Genomic DNA, 21,350 nt, shown 5'->3' with positions numbered 1-21,350 from the left:
CTACCCCCGGGTTGGAAATATTCCTGGAGGTTTGGAGGTGGGACTTCAAAATCGTACAATGCCTCAGAGTCCAGCCTTTAAAGGAGCCATTTTTGCCTGCAGTTGGGAGGGAGTGGTACAGGTGTGTCCCTCCTGAGCCAGCCGTTACCAGCAACTGTTTGTATTCTGGGGCGCAGACAGGCAGACCAGCATCAGTCCTGTGAGTCTGGAAAGTACAGGAAGATCTAAATAAATATTTACAGCCTGAAACTGTAAATAATGAACAAGTCAATGCCTAGAGAGAATGGGAATTGAAATGAGTTTTTCAACCTTGGCCTGGCAAATAAAAAACCAGTATAAAAAACCTTATTAATGTCAAGACTGCTGTGCATAGAGAGTCTTCTTCTTAGGGTTGCCAGCTTCCATGTGAGGCTCTCTACCCCACCTCCCTCATGGGGAGTCTGCTATGGAGAGAGAAAGGGAAGACGATTGGAAAATGCTTTGAGAAGCCTGAGACCTGCTGGGACACTGTGGCCCATTCCCAGTTCTCTCAGACCTCTCACAGCTCCACATACCTCACAGGTTGACTATTGTGGGGAGACGAATGGAAAACGTGTTTGTAAACCGCTTTGAGACTCCTTTGGGTAGTAAACAACAGGGTACAAAAATCCGTTCTTCTTCTAAGGAGTAACTATTAAAGAAGGATGTGGGCACATAACATTTTATCAACAGTGAAAAAATGGAAAAGAAGGAACAGGGTGAACACCTGTGTACTGTGACTACCCCGTGTGTATTAGGGCAGAGGGGCAAGAACTGGGGGGAATTGGTTGTCATATAATCTTCCCCTAAGAAGAGTCTCCAGTCTGATTTTCCCTTCACATACCTGAATATATGGCTCTGGAAAGCTCATCTGTAACCACTATGCCACAATTCCCAAAGGTCAGTCCTCTCCCATACTCAATGAACATTCCACACCACAGGTTCTTGACACCCATATCTCCACACCCATGCCCTCATTTGCCACCATGCCACCACAACCTCCCACACAACACACACATTCAACCCCATGCCCTTACAGACTGGACAACTCCTCCCCTTCCTCTTCCCACTGCCAAGCTCTAGCATCCATTGTATTCTTGGATACAACGGGCTTTGCCCCTAGTATACTACTAATACTGGTGACAGCTGGGAGTGAAGTCACCCAGTGAGCCCTGAATTTTTCTGCAAGAACATAGTTTGCATCATCATGCCTTTTTTAATTTCCATTTCACAATGTAAGGAGTGTGATGATCAGAGATAATGGAGGTGAAGACATACATAGATGGGAAAATTTCAACAGGTTCAACATGTCTCACTTCAGCGTGAGAAGACTGTATCTACCAAAATTCCTCCTTTTGCAAAATATTGAGGGTACAGAAACGCTGCTATTCCTTGTCTCTGATCATTCGATTACCATTTTTCTGCAGCTACGTATGATGCATTTCTACAGATAAAACAACTATTTTTTGTTACCATATAAATCCCAGTGCATTTTGAGAAATAAGCTCTATCAGGAGGCTGTCATAAAAACATATTAACAAGTTAGATAGCAGTGATGAGCTCTGTCAAACTCATATAGGTACAAGCGCTATGGTAAAATCACCTGTCTTCCAGAAGTGTCCGTAGCAAAGAGCTTTTGCGGGGTAGGCATGGGGGAGGGGAAAAATGGAGATTGAATTATATGCTTCATAAAGAGCGAGTCAACAGAGAGAAATTCCTGAAAAAAAAATCTACATTAATGAGTGCTCCTGGTTAACCAGAAAGCAACTAAACATTAGAAAGGGCAGGCATAAGAACTGGGCACCCACAGATGGCACATTCAAAGCATTTGTGGCAGCAGTCGTACGCTTCCATTTCCTGGACATATGGCTGGCTTTCTGTCAGGTAGTAACTGCATTAGTATTAGGGCATTTCCTTGCCTGCCATTCTTTAAGCAGCAGAGGCAAGAGCCTTACTGGTTTCTCTCCTGCCATTTAATCTCCATGGGATTGTAGTGCACTGGCCATCAAGATAAGTAGGTCTGATAACAGGGGTCCAGCAACTGCAGTGAGCCTGATTGGCTCTGGGTGGGCAGCTTTTCCTTGAGTTGATTTATCACACGTTTGAGCTTAGCTTGACACAATTCTCCCACCTGCAAACTATAAATGGGAACAGCAAGGCAGAGAAAAAGGCAGACTGATCGGATGCTGTTCTGTGGGGCATTTTTCAGACACTTTTCTAAGGCCGAATAGATAATAATGGAATATAAACATGAAAGATGTTAATAAAATTGTGGTACATTTTTCATTTCCAGCATTCCCCTTTCCCCAGACCGCATTCTTGCACACTTGTTCACACTGAATTCCTAGGCATACATTTCACCTTCTCTTTGGCTGAACAGCTTTCTATCTTTTCCTGTTACCACTGATGGAGCACAATATCAGACAGTCCAATCAAGACTGTAAACAGAGGAAATCCTATCTTGATCCCTAGAGAGCAGGGAGAGGTTTTTTTACACCACATGGAGCATTCTGGCTGGAACAAACAGAAATCTGTTATTTCTGCCATCCCCTCAGACTGCCAGCAGGTTTGTTTGCACAACTGAGAGTAGTTCAGAGCTCCCCTTGGAAATGAGAGGCAGGGAAAGGGGGAGCATGAAAGGAGGGAGCCGAGAGGTTTGCCTAGCAAGCTGCAAGAGTGTTTCTGTGGCGTTTGGTGCCAGTAATAATAAGCACGAATTGCCTGCAGGTTATATTGTTCTGACAAAATAGCTCTTCAGCATAAGCCCTGAGTTTGTGTAGGGGGAAAGGATACTGGGTAAGTTTACCATTAATGTGGCTGAAACTTTCACTGTTGTTCAAGTCATGAACCATAATTGGAGTTTATCCGCTGCTGCAGGAGTCTAGTGAACAGAGAGAAGCAATACAGAAGACAGAGTTTTCCTAGGTTCCAGATTGGAGTTGTTGAAGAAGAAGAGTTGGTTCTTATATGCTGCTTTTCTCTACCCAAAGGAGTCTCAAAGCAGCTACTTTGCCTTCCCTTTCCTCTCCCCACAACAGACACCCTGTGAGGTAGGTGAAGCTGAGAGAGCCCTGATATTACTGCTCGGTCAGAACAGCTTTATCAGTGCTGTGGCAAGACCAAGGTCACCCAGCTGGCTGTATGTGGTGGAGCGGGGAATCAAACACAGCTCAGCAGATTAGAAGTCCACACTTCTACTATACCAAGCCAGCTCTCACACCAAGTCCTTCTCCCAACTGACTAGCACTCTTGCAGATTCAGCAAAAGCAGTGCTTGTGGGCAAGAAATTACCTCTTCTTCTATATTCTCTCTAGTGAAAGATAAATTTACCTCCGGCAGATTGGACTGTAAATGCCATCCCTTGCAGAAGCCCAACTTGCACAGAAGTAATAGTCTCTGTTCGTCTCCCTCCCCCAGCCCCACTTGAGGAAAAGTGAGGCAGGCTTTCTGCCCCCCAACTGGAATTTTGTAGGAGGCAGTGGTAGTGAGGTGGTGATGGCACCTTAGAAATACAAAATGGCTATATAATGAGTCAGGCCATTGGTTTATCAAGTTCAGTATTGTCTAATATGACTGACAGCCACTCTCTGGCAGAAGTCTTTTGCATCAACTGTAATCCAGACATTTTAACTGGAGATGCTGGAAATGGGAGCCTCTGCAAACAAAGCAGGCACTCTGTTATTGAACCTCTCCCTCACCTTTGTCAAATGCCCATTCTTCAGTGTTTTTGTACATGCCATAGGAGTTGGGGAATGGATGTGTTGGTAGTATTGACAAATGTTGGACTCAGCTAGAGTGCCAAAAATTTGGACCCCCATCAATGTTCCATGGGACCTTGCACACTCCAGCCAACTCTGCTCTCTGTTTGCATATGCATTTGATTAATGAGAGCCCAATTGAACTGTAAAATATAATAGAAAACCCTGCAATTAAAAGGAAGTTGGTCTAGAAATGGCCCACTCTTAGTAGCAGGAAAAGTGGGACAGGAAACCTATTAACTGTATGCCCTCCTTTTCTGTCATAAAACTCAAGACTGTATACTCAGCATTCCCAGGAGATTCCCTTTCCAGGCACTGATTATACTGAGACCTGTTTGGGCTCAGCAGGGTTCCTGTATCCTGTGCCTTTCAGCCATACCATGGAACCTAGATGCCATCTCTGAACAAAATTGCTGCCAGAGAAGGTCATTCCAAGGAGGTAATAGCAAGAAAATAACCTCATTGTGTTATCTGAGGAACCCTAGAGTAGGGTTTGAAAAAGTCCCAGCCATCCCTCAAATGTATTCCAGTTCTCCAGCTATCGTTATGACTCTACAGAGGTCACTGTCTCATGGTCCAAATAGCTAGCTCTTCTATGATGGAGCCCCTTCCATAGCACGTGTATGCTCACGAGCTGTCAGATTGAACAATGACTGCCTGGTTTCCTTTCTCCCCTGGAAAATGCATGTTTCCTTTTCTTCATTCCCTCTTTATATTTGTCTTTCCCCCATCAGAGCTGAGCTCAGGAATGCAATTTTATTTGCCTGATTAGCCATGTCTGTCATTTGCAGTAAGATTTTCTTCTATAATTGGTAACCTGAGCTGGTACAGGGAGCAAGCCTCATCTCTCCTGTCCACATGGCTCTGTCAGAGCATTAGCTAAAAGTGTTTTCAGGAATCTTGCAACTAGCTGACATTCTTGATGCTGGGGAAATGAGTAAGCCCATCATGTGATCCAGCCACAAGGCAGCTTTTACATTAGTGCTATGAACTGTTCAGCAGCTCTAAAGCCGAAAGATGTGCTCAGTTCAGGAACCCACAAATGTAGATCCATTTACCTAGTGGAGTGTTCCCAGTATGAGACAGCTCCCGGTTGCATATGACCAGAGGTCTTGCTCTGGTAGTCTGAAATGTCACCATCTCAGTGAAAGTATCTAATGCTGCAACAAAGACAGGTTGGGTCTTGTGTCTCCCAAGAAACTTTGTCAACCCATGCAAGACCCTGACAGGGGAGGCAGTTGCTTTGTACTCTGCCATGGCAATCAAGAGGAGTTTTATACTGAAAGAGAGTTGTCAGTAAATGGCATGGAGACCATGGATGTGATGTATAACCTAAAGGCACCATGGGTAAATATTATAACAGGCAGCTTTTCTAAACTTGGTTCCTGTATCTGTTAGGGACTGCTTGTCATTTACTATCTGACTAGCAAAGATGCTTGTCTACCCAAGTCTCTGCTAAAGAATTTCCTTGCTCGTTCCAAAATGTATCATAATAGTCCTAGGTAGATATTTGGCCTCAGTATCTGTTGTTTTACTGTATTTATTTGTTACATTTATATACCACCCTCCCCTGCTTGGTATTTTGCTTTTTTACAAGGCTAGCAGTGTGTGTGTGCCCCATGTGTTTAACGGTACATAAGGATGCTGGGGAGTGTATAAGTTTTAAATAGATTGTGGTAACCTCTCCGCCTGCATCTTTTGTCTAGTACAAGAAGGGACAAAGAGTCTTCTCTTTTATCAGTCCAAAGGAAAGGACATGACTATGGTGCTAGATGAAGATGCTGATAAGAAGCTGCAAGCCTGGCTCTGACAAGCAACTTCCAAAACGTGTAACCCAGACTCCACTCGACCACTTTGGAGAAAGTTGCAGGCTTGAAGATTCTATTCTGATTCAAAAAGATAAAGAGGATTCTAAGTGGCTTCTCCTTAGTCTTCCAGAGAACAGGGTGTACCTCTTGATGACCTCAGCTCTGCCCTTCTGCACGAGATAGTGATTAGCTGTCTTCATGGCCCAGTTATAACTATGGCTAAAATGTTCTGCATGATTAACCTATTAGATACAGCACACTTCCAGCATTGTCAAGCTTAGCTTCTTTCTAGCATGCAGGAAGAAGATGAGGTGAAAAGTAACCCCATAGATGTGGGCTTTGGCACAGCATCATTTGAGGCTGCACCCCTAGCAGAAGACCAGATAGCTGGGGGGGAGGTCCTTTCTTAGCTCATGACAAGGCCCTTTCCATTGCATCCTTTGATTTAGATGCCTGGAAAGTTGAAGGAAAGGGAAAACCTCAAGAAGACAGATTTGTTTATTTATGTAGAAGGTGCTACGTATGGCAGGACTGGGCATCTCTTGGACTAGGTAGTGCTGCCACCTGTAACCAGATGCATAAAGGGCTAGAATCCATGGATCCCATTCCCCCAAGCACATACAGGACTCTCCAGTCCATTCAGGCAGATGTTTATTCATTCCTTCAGGCATACTGACCAAGGAAGTAGCTGACAACATTCTTCCTGTCCCATGACTCAGATGTTCCCCCTGCTGCCATCCCCTCCCCCCACCCCGGCAAGCCTCTCCCTTGACAAGCACCCTGGCTTGGCTGACCTGCTTCCTCCACTTCTTCCCAACTGCTCCCAAAGGCTGCTGGCTTGGTAGGCCCCAGGATTGTTAGCCCTTACCACTCTGCCTGGGTTTGTCTTGACTTTTCTAAGCAAGCTTCCAAGAGCTGCTGGTATATCCTTTTGCTTCCTGCAATGCCTCAGAAGATCCTAAAAATATATTCATAAAACAGTCTTCAGGCTAAAAGCAGAACAGAAAACAACCCCCTCCCCCAATGGAATCACCTCAGTTTGAAATCTGGGTAATAAGAAATGATGCCTAAAGGAAGTTAAGGTAGGTGCTAGGCGAGTTGCAAAAGTGAGGAGCATTTACAAGTGAAGGGCTACCACTTAAAAATATAAGAGGCATATTATGTACGACAGGAATTAGTGAAGATGAAGCACTGAATTCTGCCGAAATGCTTCTCCTCTCCCAGGTTTCTCCCTCTTGATTTCCAGAGTTACTCTACTTCTCTTGCAGTACAGCCACCGTACAGTCAGTTATTAGGACACTGCCTGAGAGCCGGCATCTAGGCTCTTCTTTGCCTTGTGCTGCCTTTTGGAGTAGCTCAGACCTTTGTATCTCCCTCTGTTACGAAGGGGACCTATTGTTCTTGCTTGCACTCTTTATGGAAGTAGTGATCACCCACTGCCCTCCTCCCTTCCACTCTCTGCATATGCGTGATTGGACAGGGCTTACTGTGGATCATAGAGATCAGACAAACCTCATCCAAAATGTAAGAAACTTTTAATAAATAAAAATGCTCAGAGCAATTGAAAACACAACAGTCTGAGAAAGGACAAATAAAAGGCAATAAAACTAGTGTCCTTTGACATAAGCACATACATACTCTCAATGATGAAAAATTAGGATAGAATTATTGAAGCTGCATACATTCGGAAGACACTTCTTCATCTTCATTTCAGGTCTTTGTGGTCTCCACAAAGTGGGCTCAGGATGGAGTCCATGTTAATATAGAGACAACTCGAATAATATATTGAAAGATTTAGAATTCTGAACTTTTAATGGCTTAAACTTTAAATTTTTCTGTCAGTTAATCTCCCATAATGATATCGTTTAGCTTAATCTTAATACATCCATAAACTGTTCGAAATGCTTGAGTATCACAAACATTATGTTTTTGTATTATGGCCTAAGACTGTATAACTAAATACGTTTTTTAAATGACAACTTAGTCTGGCTTGCAGCAAAATGGAGACTGAGGAGAATAATAGTTTCTTCCTTGAATCTTGGGGTTTTCTCATTTTTCTTTCTGTCTCCCCCTGTAGACCACCTGTTTCCTCCTGCCCAACAAGGAACATCTGCTATTGCCCTTTGCCCCTTGAAGTTTTAGAACTAAAGTGAGGCCACACTTAAGTGGAACCTGACTATGGCTTTTCCTTTCTCTGAGGTAGTGGTAAGGTTGCCAACTCTGGGTTGGGGAATATTTGGAGATTTTGGGGATGGAGCCAGGAGTGGGCAGGATTTGGGGTGGGGAGGGACCTCTATGGAGTATAACACTATGGTGTCCACCTTCCAAAGCAGCCATTTTCTCCAGGGAAACTCTTTTAGGCTGGAGATGAGCTATAATTCCGGGGTCCCACCTGGGGACTGGCATCCCTAGAATGGGTTGCTCCGTGTCTTGGAGGTGAATTGCACATATTCCTTCCCCTCATTTCCATCTGCAAGTCAGCAAAAGGTACCTTGTAATCTCTGAGCTTGAATGGAGTACAGACTGAGTCACAACAGATCTCATTACACATTCTGTAGAGTGCAAATTCTGAGGTGTAAGGCATTTCACCCCCACAGTTCCATTGATTACAATAGAGAGAGATTTGTTTCAGTCTGCTATTGAAATCTTTCCTGCCAGTCCTTGAATAATGAGCTTACTAGGAGCTCTAATTTGCCTTGTCCAAGTAGTTCTTTTGGAAACTCGGGTTCTTTTTTTGGCACTTTCTGGGTTACATGGAGCAGGCTGAATGTACAAAAGACTGTGCATAAAGTTCTGCTTCCTCCATTCAAGTGAGTGTGATAGGGAAGCTCCAGATCACCCTGGAGCTCCCACACTTGTGGGACTGTTAGAATATTTCTGACATTTCTTTAAACATTCAAGTAGATGCAGGCATTTAAGTTCGGACATACAGGTGGAGGGAATAAACAGAAGTCCCAGCATTGAATTCTGTGATTTAAGGTGTTATACTGAAAATTCTAAGAGTGAATATTTCTCATTTCCTACCCTAAATTATATATCCAGTGTTACATCTTTTTCTTTCATCTGTAAATCCAAAATAAATCTTGCCCCCAGTTCTATAATAATAAATGACACTCCACCTATAATTATATATTGACGGAGATCTACTCTTCTGCCACTTTTGACCATGCTGTAAAAACAAGTCATAAAGGGCTACTTCCATGTAGAATCCTCCCCACCCCCAGTGTAAGGTGACCAGATTGTCCCACTTTTGGAGGGACATCTGGGGGTACTTGGCAAATTGTACTTATGTTGAAATTAAAATATATATATTACAATACTATTTTAGCGTTCTATGCGTTCTATGAAACTTTTTGTTGCTCCATATAGACCAAATCAAACCCCCCCCCCCCCGGTCAGTGGTGTCCCACTTTACCAATGTTAAAATCTGGTGACCTTACCACAGTGCAACGTGGCCCTGCATTTAAAGGGAACTCTTGCAAAATCCTGCTCATTCTGAATACAACTCATGGTCCTCCTGGGCATTTCCTTTTGGGCTTAGAGAAAGAACTGAAGAGTGGTTGAAGGTGCTGTTGACACAGAGTCTAGGTGGCACTAAGTTCCACAACAACCCCCTTTTAACCCTTTAATGGACTACAGCACAATTCAGCTGGGAAAAGGCAAAGGAGGGGAAAGGTGAGTGCAAGGAGGGTTGGTGGCATGATTATTGCCACATCAACATTTGTTTGCTGACTCAGGGGAGGAGGAGGGCAACAACAGCTATGATTAGTTTGAGGATGGTGCAGGTGGATGCCATTCCCACCTCTTTCATGCTCCTTGTTGCCAGAAAGAAGGGCCACACCAATGAAGCCAAGGAATGAAGAAATAGAACAGTGGTGCCGTGGGAATAAATGTTATTCACTGTATGTACCCAAATGTGTTTTGCTCAGTGCTTCCTCAGGGTGGATCTAGATGAACATTAAAACAAAAAATAAGATTTATTTGCCAATACTAAAATACATGTGAAAAGGTTATATGAGAACCAACTTGGTATAGTGGTTAAGAGCGTTGGCCTCTAATCTGGAGAATCACGTTTGATTCCCCACTCTTCCTCCACATACAGCCAGATGGGTGACCTTAGGCCAGTCTCAGTTCTTTCAGAGCTCCCTCACCCACCTTATAAGGCGTCTGTTGTGGTGAAAGAGTAGGTGATTGTAAGCTACTTTGAGATACTTTTGGGTTGTAAAAAGTGAGATACAAAAAAACAGCTCTTTTTCTCTAAAGAAAATTTGATATTGTAAATATTTATGAAAAACACAGACTGTGCTCTTGAGCAAATACCAGGGGCATTATGATGTCTCCAAAATGTGGTGCACTTAGCAAAGTAATGTGAACATTATAGAGAACAGAAAATCTATAGGTGTAATATGATATCATCATACAAATTATATTTGATTGAATGCAGTAATCCATGACAAACAGAAAAGTTATCAAAACTAACCTGTACTGTTTTAAAGTGATAGTATTATTTCCAGTCATCCTTCTGTTTAGTTTTGATAACTTTCCTGTACATAGAATGAAGGAAATTTATTCTCATGGCACCATTGTTTTGTTTCTTCATCAGGTAGATGCAGCCAAAGTATGTTAAGAGCTATGTAATCCACACAATGTGAAGTTGCTTATGCTCCTTTAGTGGCTAGAGTTTCTCATACTGACGTCTTGGACTTGCTTCATTCCTTAAACTGGTTTAAAGAGCTCCTTTGAATCAGTTGTCCCTTTGTATATTTTGAGAAACCCTCTTCAGATCTTGGTAAAAAAAAAAAAACTCAAGGATTCCCAGCCACCCCAAAACTTGTATAGGGCATACTATTGTTTTATCAGCTTTATGTGGATTGGCCTCCTAGGGTCACAGACTAGTATGTACAAAGCAGGACAGGTCAGTGCTTAACTCCCTCCCCCCTCTTCTCTTTACCTCCTTTCTTTCCTTTTTCTCTCTCCCCTCCCTCCCCTTCTTTGCAGTCCTGGACGCACAACATCCAGCGGGAGAAGGAGTTCCTGCGAAAGTTGGTGAAAGCTCGAGTCATCACAGACCTCACCAGCGGGATCTGAGGAGGCACAGCCACTGTGCTGAAGGGCACAGCTACACGCATACAGCTGAGGACAAGGGGAGTAAGAGGTCCCTGGCAAGAATCCCAGCTTCTTAGAGACGCACAATGCCCTTGGCAAGTCTCCTTGGCTTGCTCTGTCGGACTGCATCAGGGCTGCGAGGGGAGTGGGGGTTATTGGCCTGAGGGGGCAAGCCCCACCCTTGGAACTGCAGGAGAATCATGTTGGAGATGGAACATCACTGGAGAGAACAAAAAGAGGCCAGTGAAGCAAAACAAATTGTGCCAAATGGGAACAGGAGCCAGGCCAGAGGCAGCAGTGCTTGAATGTACAATGTATTTTTTTTTTACAAAGAAAGAAAAGCTTGAGAATCATGTTAAATATGGCAAGGTGCAAAGTGGTGCCTGGCTTGTGCTCCTGCACCATAAGACGTCTAAACTGCCTCTGTGCCATCTGTGGCCCTTTGTGGGGCCTATATCCGTCCAACCCACGTCTGCTGTTGGTGCTGCTATAAATGAAAGAGACTGTAGCCTCTGTGCCATAGATGGAGCAAATCAAGAGGCCTGTTGCATCTTTAGACTCCTTACTTCTTGTGGGGTGGGGACTGCGGCCAGCATTTCACCCAGCTTCATTTTCAGCCTTCGTTCACAGAACCCATCTCATTGTATTGGGGAGATCTCTATGTGTCTGGCAGGTTGGTCACAGACCCAGCTGAGAGGTATCCTAATCTTTGTTTTCTGCAACTTCTGCATCTGCATCATGGTTTTAAGACCTCTGTACTTTGCTTTTGCTTGGGGCAGGAATAATTTATTTTTGGATCAAAGCAGCGATTGTGTCAAGACAGAAAGACTCACCAGTGTTTAGCAATGAATGAATGGTGCCAGAATTTTTTTCATTCATTTTACTGCACTCTGCTTTAAGTAACTATTGAGTATTTAAGCTCCTGTTGAGACAGAATAGATATTACCTGGCTAGCAACTATTTTGCTTGTTAGCCTGTGTATCAGGTGATTTTTCTCAGTCTGTTTCTGAAACCTTCTGCTTCCTTCTTAAGGGAGAAAGGTGTATTTGTTGCTCTGCTGCCATAAGACTGGGATGCAGTATTTGCACAAGTGTGTTTCATTTGTGTTGGATAAGCTAAGAAATGTATTGTGCGAAGTGACCAAATTGTGAGGAGGGTAGAGCAACAATGCATGTCTGGGGATCAGTGCCCACAAGAGGCACCTTCAGGGCTGTTTCTCTCCCTCTTATCCTACACTACAAACATGTTTTGCATCACTGTAAGATCCAACATTATGTTCATGTTTACTAGTTGGTCTTTCCTTGAGCTGAAAGGGTGTGAAAGTCTGGGCAATTCAGTCCTTCTGTCCTCATACAAGCGTGGTTGAAAAATGCACATCCTGAGAGCATCCACTTTGCATTTCATGCTGTGAAAGTGTCTGTTGCCAGTTCAGTGCCCCAGACTGTGCTGAAAGGTTGTGAAGAGTAGCACTGGCTACTGTTCTGAAAGGTTACGGACTATGGCCTGAACTAGTTGCTGTAGGAGCTTGCCTAAGCCCCTTGGGCTGTCTGTTCCTCTGCTGACCCTGTGTCGGGGGTACCATTTGAGGCTGTGTAAAAAAAGTTCAGAGCACTGGCATTTTCTCCTTTTACAGAACCCAGAGCTACAGGTCAGGGGATTCAGAATGGGGTTTAAGATAAGCCAAGCCCCCTTGGCTTACAATTTCCCTTGCATGTGCATTGAAGGGTGCTTGGCCTGAGTGGGTGGCTCATCACAGGGCAGAAGGCCTTCTCTGTGTGTTGGGTGTCAGGATCACTAGCAGAACCTGTGCAACAAAGAATAACAAGGTATGATGTGGGGTACTTGTAGGTGGCCTGACTCTTTGAAATTGGCTCCAAGCACTCTGATTCTATCCAGAGACCATGTTAGCCAAAAATAAGTTTCCTTACATGGCATTTCCTGGAGGAGAGTGAACATAGCAGTAAGAAGTGGTGGATGCAGAAGTAAGAACTACTGCTGAGATCTCAGAAATAATTAGCTATCTGGGATGAGCTAACTGCAGCATCTAGGTGAGTGCATGCATATATCTGTGTACATCATTATACATTTATGTGCATAGCTGAGAGAGATGTACTTGTCAGAGAGCAGTCTTTAGTAGTCCAGCTACCCAATCATTTTTAGGCCAGTGTTTCTGACACTGCAGGTGCACTAGTGCAATCCTATTTAGAGTCATTTGAGTCTAATCCTGTTTAAATGAATGGGTTTAGACCTGAGTAACTCTGCATAGGGCTGCATTATACAAGCCCTTCATAAGAATAGGGGGGAAAGCCCTTCTTGTGCCTTTCTATCATGAAAACAAAGGACTAAAGGCAGGGGCTCTCAAGGGAAGGGGATGAAATCTGCTTCCCCTGTTTTGAAGGGTGGGATCTGCCGAGTCACCCGGCTTCCAGATCTGCTTCGTTGCTGGGATCCAGTAGTTCTGTTCTTGTAACTCTAATTGGTGGTATCAAGGAGCTGTAGTCGTCATGCAGAAATCAGAGTTGTTTCTCGTTAAAAGAATGAATTGTTTTTCACTCATTTTTTCTAATGCAAGAAATTCAGCATAGAGCGAGGACATTGTCCATGACTAATAGGAGCCAAGTTAAATGCCAGAAGTTCAGGTTGTGTTATATCTATGAACAGGTCATGAAAGGTTTTTCAGACACCCTCCCACCCTGATTAAGTGGTTTCTCTCTGGACTTTAGTAACCAGTAAGAAAGTTTATTATATTATCCACTGCAGTCTCCTTTCCAATCAAAGTTTTTAACCAATTAAAACTTAGGATAATGCCTTTTAACTGTAGCCCTGTCAAATTGAGCACCTTCTGAGCACCCTCTGACTTGGTAGGCCATGTACAGGGAACAAAAATACATATCTGTTTTCAACTTGCTTTTAAAGTGTAGCTAGTGGTCTTGCTGGTTTATGACATTCTGAAGATGCAAAAGGAGAGAATCTTCTGATCCTGCACCCCATTCTAGAAGGAAGGTCCCAGTGTGTGGTTTGTGTCAGCAAAGGAGGAAAGGAAGGCTTGGAAATTTGAAACACATAAAGAAAAATCAGTACAAAGGTTCTTGGGTTGTTAACGATTGAGAAACCTTGTTATAGATCCAAGAAAGATCCTGCTCCTCTGTCAGCCAAAATGGAGAGATCTCCAGTAGACTATGGGTCAGCTATGGGTCAGTCCTGAGTAGAAGTAAAGAGATGTGTGAGGAAAGGAGGTAAACGCACACAAATGACTATCTTTACAGGGTTGGAGGATCCTTCAGTGTATCCCTCCAGCTCATTCAGCCTCTGCAAGATTCACTGTGCCAGTGCTTGGCATGTGCTAAGGTCCTATCTCTCCACATGGCTGGTGTAAGGGATGGGGGTGTCATAGAAAGGCAGGCACAGTCTAGTTCACACAGAAGCCACAGCACTGCCCATGCAATAAAAACCACACTAGCCACTTCATGCCATCTGTTTTTCTTCTCTTGCTGTTACTTCCGACATGGAAGCAAAACATATCTTTGGGGAAATAATCCTTCTTGAAGCAGGACATGGATTTTGAATTGAAAATGTTAAGATAACCACATTTTTCCTGAAGTCAGTATTTCATAGATCATTTTTATCCCCACATCTAATTTGTATGGGGAAAAAATTAAATAATTGGTTTCCATGGTTGGTTCTACCCCACAACAGATCCTATCCAGCTCTTTCCTTCATAAGATATATATAAACTTCTCCCTTGTGTAATATGAGAGTGGATTTAAAATCCTCTGCTTAATCCTTTCTTTCGCTCTGTGTGCTCTTTTTTAAAGGCTGGCTCAGCTTCCTACTTAGGATGTTACCACCTATCTGCTATCTTAGACTCAACTAATTTGAATATACCTATCAGGGTGAATCCAGCAGAAAAGTTTCCAGAAGGTATTGGCGGAGCTGTGTTTTCCCTCACTCCCCTACCCCAAGTATCCTGCTGTTTGCTCTGAAAATATACCCAGAGGGCTAGGAGACTGTTACAAACAAAATGCAAAGCAGTGAAGTGTGCCAGAATGAAGAGGAGGAATCGGGCAAAATCAGGTACTTCTCTCGTCTGTGCTGTTGCAAGCTGTTAACAGAAGAGAGAGAATGGAGTGCTTTTTCCTAATTCTCCCTTCCCTGCGCAACACCCCCTACTGTCATGCATTCTCTCTGTGAAGTTCTCCTGCCACACAAAAACACACTAGTGCCAATTTTTAGAGCTGCTTAGATGGAAAAGCAACACAGAAGTCCAGGGGCACCTTAAAGACAAATAATATTTATTCATCATTGGGCTTCTGTGCAGTCCCACATAGGGGCAGCACAAATACAGATCAGATACTCAGAAGCTCTTTCTAGACTATTTTAAAACTCAAGGGCAGCAAAATCATTCGCCTTGGTAAAGTGTCCTCAGGCCTTACAGGTGAAATCTCCAGCTCTGACTGATTAGTTGTCAGGCCTGCCTTCAATTTCTTTAGCCCTCTCAGTGCCATGATTGGATTCAAATAGACATTGGTCCCAATAGACATTGGACCAGGTGTCTTCTGTGCAGGCACACCTTCCCTCCCTTCTGCCATTCTGTGAGCTCTCATAGAATTATGGAATTGGAAGGGACCTTTAGGGTCATCTAGTCTAACCCCCTGTGCAATGCAGGAAACTCACAACTACTTTCCCATACACAGTGACCCCAGTTTCATGCCCAGATGATGACCTGAGACCAAGAAAACTGTGGCCTGTGCATCCATGGTGCATCCATGGTCCCAGTGTGTGCCTGCACAGAAGACAACTTGAGGAATGACAGTTATAGGTAAATGCAACACTGTTTTCCAGTATGAGCTTTCATGAGTCATAGTTTGTTTCCTCAATTACAATAGAAAGAAAGAAAATTATTTACCTCATTTTTAAAAAGGTTCAGAAGGTGAAGGAAAAATGGGGCTATATAGAGCTAAGAGATGCCTGTTATAATAAATTGTCATTCTCTAGTTATACATAACAGAAAGGTCAGAGATTCTAGCTGGCTGTCTTCCCCCATCCATTTTGGCAACTTTCTTAAAATTAGATACATTATTTTCTTTCTTCCCATTGTATCTGAGGAACTCTCATAAAAGCCTATACTCGAATAAATACCTTTCAGCTGCTACTAGGATTCTGTTGTATTTTGTTACAATAGACTAACATGTCTTCCCCTCTGGAATTTGCTTTAATGGAAGGCTCTGCTTCCATGAACTTTTCCACTGGATTGAATCCATTATTTGAGGTTTATTTTCCTACTCAACTAGCTTTCAGTTTCTGTTTCCTGAAATGACAACTCTGGAATAATATTAGTGTGTGTAAAACATCTGTACTCATATTTTATCTACTGAAAAGTTTGGAGCAAGATGGGAAACTGCAGCCTAGGAAAATGGAGCAGATTGGCTCTCACATAAGCTGTTTTGGTTTCTTCAAACCAAATTAGCTCACTTTAAAATGAGGCCCAAATCAGAAACCTTCTATTTCTGTTGTGCTTGCAACCAGTTTTGTGGTGTGCCATCTAAATGTCTACAGTTTCACTTGTGAAATTAGGTCAAAATAAATTGTTGCAAAGTATTAAATAATGTTAATAATTCCGGGAGGAGGTGGAGGGGGGAGAGAAGTCTGCTTGCCTGTAACTGATGCACTTTGAGTAGTTATGAATACAGTCATGCACCTGTGCAAAAGCAGCTATTCTGGCCCAAGAAGTAGACATTGATCTTTGCTCTGCCAAGGGAGAATGTGCATGTTTTGATGGGAACAGTGAGCACCACCTAGGCATGCTGCCTCCAAGTGGGACCTGAGGATCCCCTGGAATTACAGCTCATCTCAGGCATCAGAGATCAGTTCTCCTGGATAAAATGGCTGCTTAGAAGGTTGACCTTATGGTATTATATTCCATTGAAGTCCCCCTCCAAACCCCAGCTTCTGCAGGCTCCACCCCCAAGAGCCAGCTTGATGTAGTGGTTAGGAGCGCGGACTTCTAATCTGGTGAGCCAGGTTTCATTTCCCGCTCCTCCACATACAACCAGCTGGGTGACTTTGGGCTCGCCACAGCACTGATAAAGCTGTTCTGACAAGCAGTAATATCAGGGCTCTCTCAGCCTCACCCACCTCACAGGGTGTCTGTTGTGCGGAGAGGAAAGGGAAGTCTCCTTCTGATAGAGAAAAGCGGCATATAAAAACCAATTCTTTAACATCTCCAAGTTTTTTTCATCCTGGATCTGGGAGCCCTTGCAGGTCCCACACAGTTGTTTCAGACCCCTGCAAGGATCTTTGACATGGGCTGAGAGGACAAGAGACAGCTATAGAAAAGGAGAGCTAGTTCCATGACTTCAAAAACATAAGCATGTAGCCTTTTCTTCTTCGTGCTCTCTGTATGATCACGCATGAAAGCTCACCTATCAAGAAGCAGGTGCTGGATAAAAGCAACCTTGGAACAGCCTGCCCAAATACTGCATGTGGCCTGGCTTGTACAACAAAACCATAATATGAAAACAATGTTGATGACGTTGGCCAACTGGCTGCTGTGCACATGTCCTTGAGGAAGGCTGAAAACGTGGACATAGCCGTGGTAGAGCAAGTTTGAACCCTAGAATGAAGGCTGGCCAGCAAAGTCATTACCATAGTTGCTGGGCAGAAAGTTTATGATTTTCTACAGGCTACAATCAAACAGGAACAAGTTTGATTTCTTTTTGAAATATTTGATGCGATCCAGATAAAAGGCCAGTGCCCTCTTGACAGCCAAAGAATGCATGACTTTCAACCTCATCTTCAAGCTTGGATAAGAATACTGGAAGTGCAGTGTCTTGTGACAGAGCCAAATTAGGTAAGATGCTGGAAGAACTGGTCTCTGGAGTTCTGTTTTGATTGCTAGTGGTTCCTTGGGGCCAATTTGAATTGGGGGCATGGGGGTTCCCATGCTGTTTTCCGAACTTCAGATAGCCTTCAGGAGCTTCTGTTTGCCTAATTAGGGAGAACATGCTGTTGTCCCAGTGGGGCATATAGCGTTTCAGGGAGGGGGAAATCTGAGGTTAAGAAAACAATGTTAAAGGAAATGTTAATCTCATCTTTCCTCCCTCCCTCCACACCAAAGCACTAATCCAAGCTGAGGGGCCTGCAACCACAGTGTAGCAATTTAAAATGCACTGCAGTTATGACCATAAAGCATCTCAGCTAGTGGAGCCCATAAATAGAAGCTGAAAATCAGGTATATGAGAGATACTGGATCCAATCGATAGATCAAGGAGAAAGGAACAAAAGAGTGAAGTATTTTAGAAACATAAAATGTGAAAATAGTGAATGTTCCCAGAAATGCCTGTCAAGCAAAATTTCATGGAAGACAAACCCAAGCCACTTTGCTGTAAATATAAAATATAACTAAGAAAAAAGAGTGTGTGTGCCCAAATGAGACAAAGTTATGCTGCTTTTTTTTTGAGGGGGGGAGAATAAAACAGAACATCTATTTTGATTTTACTCCATAGGATTTATGAGCAGAAGTTGTTTTGGGATTCATCAGTACTTACTTTAACAATGTAGCAATATTGGAAGTACCCAGTGCTCCATGTCATGAGATTTAGGACTTCGATGTCATAGTGGGGCATCTGTTTGGGACACTGTGGCAGTCCTGCCCTTTGGCCATTTGTATCTAGTAGTCACCTCAAGACTGGCAAGGCCATCCGATGATGGCTCTAAATATGTAGTTGGCAATTTTCTGTGTTCCCTCCTGTTGTTAGATGCAATGGCTTCAGCACAGAGAGCACCATGCCCTTCTATGGGAACAGACATCCACCATTCGGGGAGTTTACACGAGTGTATCAGTCACAAAGATCCATAAGTATTGAACAATAACGGAACCTCGGCTAATTCCGAGGGCCCCTCAGAACCAGATTGCTGCTGCTGCTTCTATTTGGCCTTGGATTTATATGGCTCAATGACTGCCAGCTTGGTGTGGAATTTAGTTTCACAAAAACATGGTAATTGGCTCTTCTCTAGCTCTGTGAGAGAGTAAAGTAGAACAAAATGATCTCAGTCCCTTTCAGGATTGTAGCTGAATGAAATACTAGCATGATCAGAGCAAGAAGATGCAACTCAAGGCAGGTGCAAAGAAGTAAAAGCCCTCTTGGAGGAGTTGAGTACTAGGGGAGGGGGCTAAAGAGGTAGAATATTATAAACCTGCTTCTGTGCATGTGCAGAACCCAAGTGTATGGTACCATAGGTATCGTTTGGACATTTTGTTCTCATTCAGGAATTCTGAGAGCATTATAAGAGTTGCTGAAGTATCATTTCTTATTATAGTTTGGATGGAGCTCTGATATATCCAAAGAAAGTGTTAATGAGATGCAGGATGGGAGGCGGAACTTTAGCATACACAGCAGTTCTGGGCCAATCACTGACTGTCAGCGGAACTTTGCAGTTAAACCCTGGAGGGAGCAAGGCTGTGACATGGCCATCAAGAACGATGTGTTGCCAGTGGATTAAGATGACATTGTTGCTGGGTCCTTTGCTGAAAGGGCTGTGTTGAGCCTCTCACTCTCCTGCCCTGAATGCCTTCCTTATGTGTTCTCAAAATGGAAATGCAGCCAGTGCCACTTCTGTGTGTGTAATGACAGACCTCTTCCACCCACCTCTGTGCCATGAAGGCTCTGGTATCCTCATGCACTTGTAGGGCAGCTGCTGTCCCTCTCCATTCCCAGATCACACACAGAACAGGGATGTGTGGGGGAGGAATGCTTTACTTCTCCCTGGGGGATGTAATTTGCATTGCTGATTCGCATATGTGTAATGTAGTTGGATGTATATTAATGTAAAATTTAATGTTCATGATATTTTATAAAATTTTATTTTATTCGCCTTTTCAATAACACTTTGAGGTCACTATTATTTCCACTTCACAGACAGGGAACTGTGAGGAGGAATTTGCCCAAAGCCATCCAGCTACATGTTAGGATGATCTTAAGACACCGCAGAGCAAAAGGAAACAGTGTGTGTGGAAGGAAGATGTGCTTTTTCAATTGCTTCTGTTGCCTTTGCTCCACCTTGGAGTCTGCTTGAGTCTCTAGTGGCTTGTCCTAGAAGCAGCCACTGCTGTCCACCATTTGCCTGATATTGTCTGGGAGCTTGACACTGTTGACCTCAGGCTGTCCTTCACAGAAATTCTGTGCGATCTGACATTGTCTATGACAATGGTTGCTTAAGATGCCAGTTCACTTTTAGTGGCTATTTCCCCAGCATTGCATTGCAAGGTTCAGAGAGAATATGGCTGATCTTTCCAAAGGAGCCTGCAGCTCTAAGGGATGCAGGCTGAGCAGATGCTTCTCTATCCCAGCTGAGACTCAGCAGGGAGAAGCTTTTCCATGTAGTGGTAGTAACTTCTACTCTATTTCATTCATTGGCCATGGTGTCACCTGCGCTAAATGCTTTTCTGTAACATCCAAGGAGCACAAGTATTTGAAGGAGCATTGGGCCTTTGCTGGCACTGTCCACAGAAGGACTGGACCAGATTGCAGTAGCTGGGGACACGGCTAACACTCTTCTCTGTGAATGTGCTTGGGAAGACGTTTTTGAGCTTACCAGGCAGTGTTTCTCAACTAGTATAGTTTCTATTGTTGGAACTTTGCCTGTACCTAAAGAAGAGAATGTGGAAGGTGCGCGCCCCCAAGTTGCTTGTGAGTTATTCACCTCATGGAAGCAATAAAACTATAAAACTGGGTCTGGGTCTCTCTGTCTCTCTCTTTCTTCTGAAGGGGAAGGAAAGGCAAATGCGTTGGGAATGGTGACTAAGCTACCCGCACCTATTTAGCCACTCATTTGCATGGATTTATGAAACAGCCACTGTTGACATTACAAGCAAAAAGGAGCTCCTGGTTTACGAGGGGCAATTCCTTTGGGAACAGAGAGTTAGGAACGTTACTCGGTGTTGTATTCTCCCAGGGAACAGGCGACTGGTGAACATGGCACTGTAAGAATGGAAGTTTCATGAATGTAACTTGGGGTGGGGGGGAAACCATATTGGGCAGCTATATACCAGCCAACCTCAGAACAGCCAACCCACACAAACTCAGACTCTCCAAAGCTTCTAAACCCCAAATGGATACCATGGGACAAGAACTGCAAACGTCACCTCAGTCCCACATGATTTCCTGGAGTTAGTTTATTTTATTTATTTTATTATTGCATTTTTATGCCACTGCTCCCAGAAACTGGCTCACGGTGGTTCACAAATCAAGAAAAATACAGCAATATCAGTTTAAAATATCCCATTAAAACAACTCCAACACATACAAGTACAAAATTACTGTATACTAAATGACCTGGGGCATCGGCTTCAATATAGATGAATATAACTAGCTGGGAAGGTACAATCAGGCTCCTAGCACAGTTTAGCACTGTTGCAGGAGTGGGGGGGCAATTAAACACCCCAGGGCCCCCACCCAGCCTCAATCAAATGTGTGATGGAAGAGCTCCATTTTGCAGGCCCTGCAGAACTCAGAGAGTCCCGACAGGACCTGCAGCTTGTCCGGGAGCTCATTCCACCAAGTAGGGGCCAAGACTGAAAAGGCCCTGGCCATGATCGAGGCCAGGCATGCCTCCCGAGGCTCCAGGACCTTCAGGAAATTCATACCCGCAGAACAGAGTG

The 21,350-nt window shown here is 43.8% G+C and overlaps 1 protein-coding gene across 13 annotated transcripts in view; it reads left to right on the top strand.

Annotated features, from left to right (window-relative positions):
- Window positions 1–21,272, top strand: part of ST3GAL3 (ST3 beta-galactoside alpha-2,3-sialyltransferase 3) — a 256,620-nt gene extending 235,348 nt beyond the window's left edge. For 3 of the 13 annotated variants that reach the window (XM_077334052.1, XM_077334054.1, XM_077334053.1), the window contains exon 14: window positions 10,583–21,269. Coding sequence is in view for 4 of the 13 variants with exons in the window: in XM_077334056.1 (XP_077190171.1) it covers window positions 10,583–10,672 (90 nt within the window). In the remaining 9 variants the exon portion in view is untranslated. Of the gene's footprint in view, window positions 1–10,582 lie in introns of all 13 variants that reach the window. The other 10 variants (XM_077334057.1, XM_077334065.1, XM_077334064.1 and 7 more) reach the window with 7 other exon arrangements.
- The last annotated feature ends 78 nt before the right edge of the window (window positions 21,273–21,350 follow it).

Source organism: Paroedura picta, chromosome 4 (assembly GCF_049243985.1).
Source record: "Paroedura picta isolate Pp20150507F chromosome 4, Ppicta_v3.0, whole genome shotgun sequence".
NCBI lineage: Eukaryota > Metazoa > Chordata > Lepidosauria > Squamata > Gekkonidae > Paroedura > Paroedura picta.
This window is presented reverse-complemented; position numbering and strand designations above follow the sequence as displayed.